This window comes from Lepus europaeus, chromosome 7 (assembly GCF_033115175.1).
Source record: "Lepus europaeus isolate LE1 chromosome 7, mLepTim1.pri, whole genome shotgun sequence".
Taxonomy (NCBI): Eukaryota; Metazoa; Chordata; class Mammalia; order Lagomorpha; family Leporidae; genus Lepus; species Lepus europaeus.
In genome coordinates this window covers 64,217,703-64,229,745 of record NC_084833.1, presented here as the reverse complement: position 1 = coordinate 64,229,745, position 12,043 = coordinate 64,217,703, and the positions used below count along the sequence as shown (strand labels likewise).

General features: G+C 42.7%; 1 protein-coding gene across 1 annotated transcript in view; it reads right to left on the bottom strand.

Moving 5' to 3' along the window:
* Nucleotides 1-12,043, bottom strand: part of RNF169 (ring finger protein 169) — an 83,698-nt gene that overhangs the window by 40,787 nt on the left and 30,868 nt on the right. Inside the window, exon 2 of the mRNA XM_062196713.1 lies at nucleotides 7,003-7,076. Coding sequence (XP_062052697.1) covers nucleotides 7,003-7,076 — 74 coding nt within the window. The remainder of the gene's footprint in view (nucleotides 1-7,002; nucleotides 7,077-12,043) is intronic.

The following is a 12,043-nucleotide window of genomic DNA, read 5'->3' as shown; positions in this document are numbered from 1 at the left end:
TGTTTGGAGAAATATCTCCTCAAGTCCTTTGCCCATCTCTGAATCAGTCAGGTTGCTTTTTTGTTGCTGAGTTTTAGTTCTCTCTGTATATGTGATATTCTTATCAGATATGTAACTTGTAAACATTTCCCCCCCATTCCATGGGTTTCCTTTTTACTCCATTCTTAATGTTTTCTGTTACACAATTTTTTTCATGAATTTCAACTTTTTTTTTTTTTTACTTTTCTCATCCTGGATATAATGTCATATTCAAGAAATCATCACCAAACCCAATATCATGAAGTTTTTTTTAAATTAATTAATTTATTTATTTGAAAGGCAGAGTTACAGAGAAAGAGAAAGTCTTCCATCTGCTGGTTCACTCCCCAAATGGCTGCAATGGCCAACTGAGCCTATCCGAAGCCAAGAGCCAAGAGTTTCTTATAGTTCTCCCAGGCAGGTGCAGCGACCTAAGGACTTGGGCCATCTTCTACTGCCTTCAGGCCATAGCAGAGAGCTGGATCGGAAGTGGAGCAGTTGGGATTCGATCCGGCGCCCATAAGGGATGCTGATACCACAGGCGGAGGCTTAGCCCACTACACCACAGCGCCAGCCCTACATGAAATTTTTGTCTTATGTTTTCTTCTATTTATAGTTTTAGGACTTATATTTAGGTCTTTGACTCATCTTGAGTTAATATTTGTATACAGTAAAATGATCTAACTTCATTATTTTTCACTAGATTCTTAAACCCTTTTCATGTACATAGATGCCTACTATCCTATTAACATATCTTGAATAATAAATTATTATACAATAATATTAACATATTTTGCCGGCGCCGTAGCTTAACAGGCTAATCCTCCACCTTGCGGCGCCGGCACACCGGGTTCTAGTCCCGGTTGGGGTGCCGGATTCTATCCCGGTTGCCCCTCTTCCAGGCCAGCTCTCTGCTATGGCCCAGGAAGGCAGTGGAGGATGGCCCAAGTCCTTGGGCCCTGCACCCCATGGGAAACCAGGAAAAGAACCTGGCTCCTGGCTTCGGATCAGCACGATGCGCCGGCCGCAGCGGCCATTGGAGGGTGAACCAACGGCAAAAAGGAAGACCTTTCTCTCTGTCTCTCTCTCTCACTATCCACTCTGCCTGTCAAAAAAAAAAAAAAATATATATATATATATATATATATATATTGACAGGCAGAGTGGATATTTTTTTGACAGGCAGAGTGGATAGTGAGAGAGAGAGACAGAGAGAAAGGTCTTCCTTTTTGCCGTTGGTTCACCCTCCAATGGCCGCCGCAGTAGGCGCGCTGCGGCTGGCGCACCGCGCTGTTCTGATGGCAGGAGCCAGGTGCTTCTCCTGGTTTCCCATGGGGTGAAGGGCCCAAGCACTTGGGCCATCCTCCACTGCACTCCCTGGCCACAGCATAGAGCTGGCCTGGAAGAGGGGCAACCGGGACAGGATCGGTGCCTCGACCGGGACTAGAACCCGGTGTGCCGTCGCCGCAAGGCGGAGGATTAGCCTACTGAGCCGCGGCGCTGGCGGAAAAAAACATATTTTGAGTAGTTCTCTGACCATGAAAAATTATTTATCTTCACAATAAATTATCAATGTAATTATTGATGGTGATGGGTACATGGGAATTCACTTGATTATCCTCCTCACTTAAAAAAAAAAAAAAGATTTTATTTATTTGAAAGGCAGAATTAGAGAGAGGGACAGAGAGAAAGACATCTTTCATCTGTTGGTTCACTCCCCAAATGACCATTATGGCTGGGGCTGGGCTAGGCCAAAGCCAGGAGCCAGGAGCCTCATCCAGGTCTCCTACATGGGTGCAGGGGCCCAAGAATTTCAGCCATCTTTTTTTCCTAACATTTATTTATTTGAGAAGCAGAGTTACAGACAGATGGAAACCTTCCATCCACTGTTTCATTACCCAAATAGCCACAATGGCTGGAACTGGGCCAACCCAAAGCCAGGAGCCTCTTCCGGGTCTCCCACATAGGTGCAGGGGCCCAAACACTTGGGCCATCTTCCACTGCTTTCCCAGGCCATTAGCAGGGAACTGGACTGGAATTGAACTGGGGAGTAAACTAGCAGATGGAAGACCTCTCTCTCTGTAACTCTTTCAAATAAATAAAATAAATCTTTAAAAAAAAAAAAAAAAGAGTGCCTGGGTTCAAGTCCCACCTCCACTTCTTACCCAGCTTTTGACCAAAGCACACCCAGGGAGGAAGCAGGTAATAGCTCAAGTATTTGGGGCCCCACCACTCATGTAGGAGACCCAGATGGAATTCTTGGCTCCTAGCTCCTGCCTGACCTAACCCAGATAAAAATCTATTCAATTAGCAGAAATCTCAAATATCCCATTTGTCTGAGTCATGATTTCAGGTTTCTATTAATCACAGTAAATTAAACCACCAGAGACCTTAAAAAAAAAAAAAAAGATTTATTTATTTTACTTGAAAGTCACAGTTACATAGAGAGAGAGGGAGAGGCAGAGAGAGAGAGAGATAGGTCTTTCATCTGCTCATTTACTCCCCTAAATGGCTGCAATGGCTGGAGCCGCACCAATCCAAAGCCAGGAGCCAGGAGCTTCTTCTAGGTCTCCCACGTGGGCGCAGGGGCCCAAGGACTTGGGCCATCTTCCAATGCTTTACCAGGCCATAGTAGAGAGCTGGATCAGAAGTGGAGCAGCCGGGACTTGAACCGGCACCCATATGGGATGCTGGCACTGCAGGTGGTGGCTTTACTGGCTACACCACAGCACTGGCTCCAAGAGACCTTTTAAAAATATAAGGTCAGCCTTCCATCGCGACTGAAACAAATTCAGTCCCTTTCCTGGACCTGTGGCCTGGGCTGAGCCATCCTTGACCCCCCTCCCCCCGACCTGCCTCCAGGCCTTTGCTCTCACCCCTTGGAATGCTCTTCCTCAGGATTCTTCACTGAGCTCAGGGCGCACTTCCCTGACCCCTCTACCTCAAACCACCTACTCAACATCAGTTTGCTGATGTCGTGTCTCTCTGTCCCACTAGAGGGCAGTCTCCTTGAGGGCAAGGACCCAGGGCATCTTCAGCATATCTCAGTGCCTGGCCGGCCTCAGAGGCACGAAAATATCCAATCAGCACATGAATGTGGCTCATGATCTCATTATACTGAAAGACTAAGCTTCGTGTGTGTGAACGCACCCTAGGCTGCTGCAATCTGTCACCCCGGGGAAGAGGGGAAAAACGTGCTAAGAGAAATTTCCATATTTTGCTCTGTATATTTCTGCATTATTTTTCTTACATTAAAAAAGACAAAATTAACTACAACAAATGGCAGAAAGAAAAAGATGAACATATTTAAACATACAAGTCTACTCATGGACTCAAAGTTTAGAAACCCAGAGGCAGGGCCGGCACTGTGGCACAGTGCACTAAGCCATATAGGCACTGGTTCGAGTCCCAGCTGCTCCACTTCTGATCTAGCTCTCTGCTTACGGCCTAGGAAAGCAGTAGAAGATGCTCCAAGGCTTGGGCCCCTGCATTTGCATGGGAGACCCAGAAGAAGCTCCTGGCTCCTGACTTCAGATCAGCCCAGCTCTGGCTGTTGCAGTCATCTGGGGAGTGAACTAATCCCTCTCTCTCTAACTCTGCCTCTCAAATAAATAAAATATTTTAAAAAAAAATTAAAAAAAAGAAACCCAGAGGCACCTCAGTAAGCATCACCTCCAAAAAGAAAAAAAAAGAGAGCACGTCAGAGCTGGCACTGTGGCACAGCAGATTAAGTTGTGGTCTGTGACGCCAGCATCCCATATGGACACTAGTTCAAGCCCCAGCTGCTCTGCTTCCAATTCAGCTCCCTCCTAATGCACCTGGGAAAGCAGATGATGGTCCTAGTACTTGGACCCCTGCCACTTACATGGGAAACCTGGATGGAGTTCCAGGTTCCTGGCTTCAGCCTGGCCCAGTCACAGAAATTGTGGTCATTTGGGGAATGAACCAGCAAATGGAAGATCTCTTTCTCTAACTCTGCCTTTCAAATAAATAAATAAACCATTAAAAAGGAAAAAGGCGCATCTCCCTGCCCTGAGTAGGCACCTAGAAACTGGACCAGTGCCTGGAAGAAGTCACCCCGTGCCACAAGGAGCCCTTTCACTCCAATCTAGGTTGCTCTGAAAATCTCCCGCATGTAGCAGAGTCTAAATAAAGTTACATCTTTAAAAGAAAAAAAACAAACACAAAACCACATTTCTTGCTTACAGCCCTCATAAAAGCTTCTACTGTTACTAAAGCAACAATGTATACAAAAGAGAAAGGATTTTAGCAGTATGTTACATTGATTCAGTAACAATGAGTACAACCAGTACAATGATTCAGTAACAAAGAGTTAACTTCCACTTATCATCCCATGCTCAGTAGAAATTTTTAAAGATCTTTATCCCCCAGGGATTCATCCAAATAACTATAAATTTACTTTCCTTTGTTTCAGAAAATATGCATTCTAAGAATTATCATTTTTTCTCACCTAGTTTGCCATCAAAATTTAGTGCCTTTTAATTTTTTCTTTTACAAATTTATTGAAGCATATTTTAGACACATATAATTTATCCATTTCAAGTATATAATTTAATGACTTTTAGGTAAATATACAAAGCTGGGGGATATACAAATCAGCTTTAGAAATCTTCACTCCAATAAAATTCTTCCTACCATTCCCAGCTCCTCCTCCTGCTCTAATCAACATCTAATCCACTTTCTGTCCCTATACATTTGTCAAGTCTGGACTTTTTTTTATAAATGGAATCATACAACACATGGCTTCTGGTATCTAATTTCTTTCTCTTAGAATCTTTCTGAGATTCATTCATGTGGGAACATGTATCTGCAATGCATTCCTTTTTTTTTTTTTTTTTTTTTTTTGACAGGCAGAGTGGACAGTGAGAGAGAGAGACAGAGAGAAAGGTCTTCTTTTTTGCCGTTGGTTCACCCTTCAATGGCCGCGCTGATCTGGCAGGAGCCAGGTGCTTCTCCTGGTCTCCCATGGGGTGCAGGGCCCAAGCACTTGGGCCATCCTCCACTGCACTCCTTGGCCACAGCAGAGAGCTGGCCTGGAAGAGGGGCAACCGGGACAGAATCCGGCACCCCGACCGGGACTAGAACCCGGTGTGCCGGTGCCACTAGGCGGAGGATTAGTCTTTGAGCCACGGCACCGGTGGCATTCCTTTTTATTGCCGAATAGTATTCCATCATCTGGATACGCCATCTGAGTGCCTCTTGGTTTTCTGCTTCTATTTCCATCTTCTAGATTATCTAATGGATGTAGAATAATGTGGATACTTGGGTGCGGAAGAAGGATCTGGAGTGAACTTTAATTTAGCCCAAATTACACAGGTGTTTCTCAAAACCCAATCCAGTTTATATAGGATGAGGCTGTCCTAGCTTCACTAAAAACATGACATCATTAGCCTCTTTAAAAATCACTGTCCCTTCACTCTCTCCAACAGGAACAAAAGTACAAATCCTCAAGTTTTCTCTCCCTCTCTCTCTCTCTGTTTATAAAAACCTCAACTCTGCCCTACCTCCTTTTTCAAACATCAATGCCTTATTTGCTCTCTTTAGCATTAGCTTCAAACTGTCAGCTTTAAAATTCCCACATCCTCAAAGTTTTTGAAAGGGTATATCAGAAGCAAGTAGCTGCATATTCTAGAACTTAAAGAACCACTTGTTGATGAAGTCCCTGAAAATAATTCCTTTCCATAGAGAAAAAAGTTTTGAAAAGGGATTTTAAAACAAATAAAACCTTGAGGCAGGCACTGTAACACAGCAGTTTAAGCTGCTGCCGGCGATGCCAACACCCCATACTGGTCCGAGTCCCAGTTCAGCTTCCTGCTGATGCGTCTGGAAGGCAGCAGGTGATGGCCCAAGTTCTTGTGCCCCTGCCACCCACGTGGTGACCAGGATGGAGTTCCTGGCTCCTGGCTTCATCTTGACGCACTCCCAGTTGTTGTGTTGTGGCCATTTGTGAAGTGAACCAATAGGTGGAAGATTTCTAACTGCCTTTCAAATAAATAAATAAATAAATAAATCTTTTTTTAAAAAAAACCTTACAACAGCAATATGAAAGAGGCAGGAGGATCCAAACTGACATTTGACACTTTCATTTAAAGGGAAGGGTGCAGTGGGTTAAGGCTCTACTTGCAATGCCATCAGAGTCTGGGTTCATGTCCTGGCTGCTCCACTTCTGATCCAGCTCCCTGCTAATGTGCCTGAGGAGGCAGTGGAAGATGGTCCAACTGCTTGGGCCCCTGCCACAGCTGGATGGAGTTCTGGCTCTTGGCTTCGCCTTGGCCCAGACCTGGCTATTGCAACCATTTGGGAAGTGAACCAGCAGATGGAACACCTCTCTCTCTCTCGCTCTGCCTTTCAAATAAATATTTTAAAAAAATAAAGGGAAGGTCAAAGAATATACAGTAGTTAAGCACAGCTTTCTATTATCTTGTGTTTTTAACATGATTTTGCTAAATAATGATTTGTCATTAAATATAAAATATCACAATAATGTTATTATCATGTCTCTGTTTTGTGATGATGCCTAGTTCAGATCAAGTGGATTACTTACTTTTACAAAATCTTCAATATCCACATGTGGGATGACAACTTAATCAATTAGAGGAGAGGACTGGGGAACAGTGAAACAAAGCCAGCACATACTTGTCTTGAGCTTTTTTAAATTCTTAATTCTGTAGGTGATTCCCACACAATTGGTTTGAAAATAAAACCCAAGATGATACAGACATAGCTAAATCTTTCCCACTGGCAACACTTCTGGTTGGGAAACTATTTCAACATCTCTTTACTGGCCTACATTACGGTTCTTTGGAGCACTTAACAGAGTGAAAGCAATAAAAGGTAACACCAGCTAGGTGTAATCAGAGGAACTTCGAAAGATAAAGGAAAGCAGTATGAGCGATGATTAGACAGGGCAGCAAGCGTGTGATACTTAAGAAAAAAAATGTCGAGGTAATTTGTATACTATACCTTTCTCAGGCTTTCATATTCCTCGCGAAGTTCCCCAGGCTTGCTTAATTTGATTGGAGCTCTGAATATAAACTCTAAAGGAAAAGGAACAAGAAAATGCCTTTTAACAGGACCGTCTAGGAAGGAACCAGCACCCTGTGCTGCTGCTGCCCACTCCCCCAATCCTAAAACACATTTAAAAAAATTATGATAATCTTACTTTAAGCAGACATCATTCATCAAACAAATATTTATTAAAGGTTACCCACCAGGCACTGCTCTAAGTATTAAGAGAAGCACTTGGCAACTCTTGTATTAGAAAATAGACAACAAACAAGTGCACACGCCAGTGGTACAAGTGCAACTGAAGGGGAAAATGTAGGCTGGGGACAAAAATGTTATTTCTAGGGTGGTCTGGAAGGGGCTCAGTGGTAAAGTACTACATTAAAAAGACCTCAGGAAAAACTACATGTAAAACTACTAGTTCAATGTTACTAACATTTGGAAGGAAATGAAGTTTTATTCATTACACTGTATTTTTCTATTTCATTTTGATTGCAGTCAAAGTATTTTTCTGTATGTAACCTGTATATAATCCTGTACTTATTTTCAGTACACAACCTGATATCTATTAATTCTCAAAGCCTTCACTGGTTTTAATTTTTTGTTTTGTTTGTTTTGTTTGAAAGACAAAAAGGGAGTGAGAGGGAGAGCTCCCATCCACTAGTCCACTCCCTAGATGCCTGTAATGCCCAGGGCTGGGCCCTGCTGAAGCAAGGAGGTCAGAACTTCGTCCAGGTCCCCCACAGTGGGTGGGAGACACCCATGTACTTGATCCATCATCTGCTGCATCTCTGGGTGCTCATTAATGGGAAGCTGGATCAGAAGCAGAGTAGCAGGAACTTGAAATGTGTTCTCCAGCGCGGGATGCAGGCATCCCAAGCAGCAACTTAACCACTATGGCACATGCTCACCTCCCTGCAATGGTTTTGATTAGCCATAACATTAAAACCTTTTCTTTTTTTAAAAGATTTTATTTATTTGAAATGCAGAGTTACAGAGAGAGGTAGAGCCAGAGAGAGAGAGAGAGAGAGAGATGGAGGGAGGGAGGGAGGGAGGTGTTCCATCTGATGGTTCACTCCCCAAATTACTGCAACGGCCAGAGCTGAGCTGATCCAAAGCCAGGAGCCAGGGGTGTCCTCCAGGTCTCCAAGTGGGTGCAGGGACCCAAGGACTTGGACCATCTTCCACTGCTTTCCCGGGCCACAGCAGAGAGCTGAATGAGAAGTGGAGCAGCCGGGACTCAAACCGGCGCCCATAGGGGATGCCGGTGCTGCAGGCCGGGGCTTTAACCCACTGTGTCACAGCACCGGCCCCAACATTAAAATCTTTCAATATGTTCTTCAAGCTTCTCCAGATTGCTTCCTATAGCCTTGTACAGATCTCTCAACTCTTGACCATTTAATCATGCCATATATATATATATATATATGTATATATATATACACATATACACACATATACATACACACACACACATGTATGCTATTTTCTTTGTATATATTTATAAATCTGAGACCCATGGGAGGCACACAGTGTGTGTTAGTCCTATAAACTGATACTAAATATCAAAGTTCAGAACAGGAATGGAGCAGGCATTTGGCTCTGTGGTTACGATGCCACTTGGCATGCTGCCCTCCCATATTGAAGTACCTGAGTTCCAGTTCTGGCTCCACTCTTGAGTCTGGCTCCCTTCCTATGAACACCCTGGGAGGCAGCAGGTGACGATCAAATGCTTGGGTCCCCACCACCCATATGGGAGACCCAGATTGAGTTCCTGCTCCAGGCTTCAGTCTGGCCCAGTCCCAGCCATTGTGGGCATTTGAGGAATAAACCACAGGACCGAAGATCTCTGTCTGTCCCTGTCTCTCTGCTCTCTACCTTTCAAACAAATAGTGAGTTTAAAAAGCAGGAATAAATGTCTTAAATGCCATCAGAAAGGAAGGGGAGAGTATACCCTTCTGCCTCCTTAAATGTTTACACCTTCTATGTACATTTGGTCATCTAAAAATAGTATTAACCTTAAAACTTACTAGTAACCACATCCCACTGAGGTTGATATAAATATTTGTCCTAGAAAAGTAACCTCCTCAAAAAGCTGCCATTTGTCCTTTTTCTGGGGTCTCAACTATTTTAAGAGGCCTCTTGTTTAGGACCTTGAAAACATTTAAACAGAAACACTGGACCTAATGCAGATACAGCAAACAGTAACGGGAAGCCTAGCCAAGCACAGGAGAACTGCTGGTCCCCTTTACCATCACCTTCACCCAGTTTTATAAAAAAACTGGATAACTATTTTAGTCATATCCCTTAAGCACATTTCTAACTCTAGGCAAGCAGTACTTAAAATTAGACACTTTAAAAGAGGAGAAGGAGGCAGGGAAAAGCAAAAGTCTTATGGTGAAACAGAGTACTTAAAATGCATTTACCGAGACTCCACTACATGTAAGATCATGCTTCATGTACATTTTCTCAATGACTTGTCACAGAAACTGTGTAAGGCAGGTACGACACACATTTTACTCTGAGGGGTCAAATGACTTGCCCAAGGCCACAGAGCCAGGAGAAGGGTGTTAATAACTAGAAGAGGGAAATCATATAGAGATTTAAAATGCAACCAGCTGATGCCGGCACTGTGGCGCAGCAGGTTAAGCCACCATCTGAGGCAATGACATCCCATATGGGTATCGGTTCAAGTCCCAGAAACTCCACTTCTGATCCAGCTCCCTGCAAATAGCTTGGGAAAGTAGCAAAGGATGGTCCATGTCCTTGGGCCCCTGTACCCATTTGGGAGACCTGGAAGAAGCTCCTGGATCCTAGCTTCAGCCTAGCCCAGCCCTGACCACTGGGGCCATTTGGGGAATAAATCAGTGGATGAAAGATTCTGTGTGTGTGTGTGTTCTCTCTAACTCTATCTTTTAAATAAATAATTAAATCTTTAAAAAAAAAAAAAAAGCAACCAGTTGAGGGTTGAGCCCAATCTCCCCTCTCACAAAACTCCATTGTAGTAGCCCCCCTTGAATAGTCTTCCTTTTTTTTAAAGACACCCATCAAGAAGATGCAATTATGAGCTTGTAGGAAGCTACAACACTGTAAAAACTAGTAGGATTATAAAGAAGAAATTAATCCAAATTATGGAAAAGTTGAACAATACAATTAACAAGCATGACTGTATCTATTTATATAAATGCAAGCACCCAGGACTGGTGCTGTGGCATAGCGGGTAAAGCCTGCAATGCCAGCATCCCATATGGGTGCCAGTTCAAGTCCCAGCTGCTCCACTTCTGATCCAGCTCTCTGCTATGGCCTGGGAAAGCAGTGGAAGATGGCCCAAGTCCTTTAGCCCCTGCAACTGCATGGAGACCTGGAAGAATCTCCTGGCTCTGGATTGGCGCAGCTCCAGCCATTGACACCAATTGGGGAGTGAACCAGTTGATGGAAGACATCCTTCCTTCCCTCCCTCCCTCCCTCCCCCTCCCTCTCTCTCTCTCCCTCTCTCTCTCTCTCTCTCTCTCTGCCTTTCCTTCTCTCTGTGTGTAACTCTGACTTTCAAATAAATCTTTTAAAAAATAAAAATAATAAAAAATAATAATAAATTCATGCACCCAAGGAACAGAATATATAGTCATTCCTCCATGTACACAGGAGATTGGTTCTAGGACCCCCAAGGATACCAAAATCCACAATGGTCATGCTACTTATACAAAATAGTGTGCTATTTGCACGTAGCTGGTGCAATATACTGTATTTCTAATCCTCTCTGGATTACTTACAGCACCTCAAACAATGTAAATATGGGTGAACAGTTGTTACACTGCTTGTTTAGGAAATTATGACAAGAAAAGAAGAGGGGAAAAAAAAAAAAAACCCTGTGCATGTTCAGTAAGGCACATAATTTTTGATCAACAGTTGGTTGAATCCCCAGATGTGGAACCTGAGGATACGGAAGCTGACTCCCTATTTCTTAAAGCAAACAAGAGCAATTAATTATGTTCACAATACTCTAAATCACCAAGACATTTCAAAACATTTCAAATAAATCACATGATACAAACTCTGTTCTTTGATCCTGGCTATCACTTTCATATCCTAATTTTCTATCTACCTGGATGGCACTGAGTTGCCCCAAATTATTTCTCAAGAAATTTCCTATTTGCTTAAGTTTGCCAGAGTAGATTTCTGCTGATTGCAATTAACAACCCAAGCTAATTCAATTTTCTTACATGGTGCTTTGAAATGAACAAAAAACTAGTCGCTAGTAAAACTGGTTAAAAAAAAAAAAACAGGGAAAAAGCAAAACAATATGAAGAATAAATACTTAAACACATGTCAAGATGGCTTTAAATCTCCAGAGACTATTCAAGCAACCTTGCAGTGAATGATCTTGCATACCTATTATTTTACATGCCTGCAAGAGGTCAGTCCATAGAATAAATTGCTAGAATCAGAATTTCTGTTAAAAAAAAAAAAAAGTGCCTTTTGACAGATCAGGGTTTCTTCAGGAAGCCTTATCGGTTTCCAGTCCCATCACCAATGAATGACAGTGTCATCTCCTCACACCTTTTCCAGCACAATGAGTGCTGCAATTCATTAGTTTTGCCAAACTAATAGGTGACATTTTGTATCCAATATACTTACTTCATAAGTGAAATTGAATACTTTTCACATGGCTAAGAGTGGTCTCAATTTCCTTTGATGTGAAAGATAAATGTACTTTCTTTCTTCTTGATTTGTTAATGTTCTCTGTACAAGGAAAACTGGCTCTCTGTCACATGAAAAGCCACACTTTCTCAAGTTTATTCTTTGTGTTGATTTTGCTTATCGTGAATATTTGTAGGTAGTTAATCAATTTTTCTTTTTTGGCTTTTGCATTTTCTATCATATTTGGAAAGACTTTCCTCGGGCTAAAATATAACAAATCCTAACGTAACTGCTTCTGGTACCAACTGCAAATTCTGCTCAGATCTACTTTTTAAATTTCTGCATCTTTATTTTTATTTGG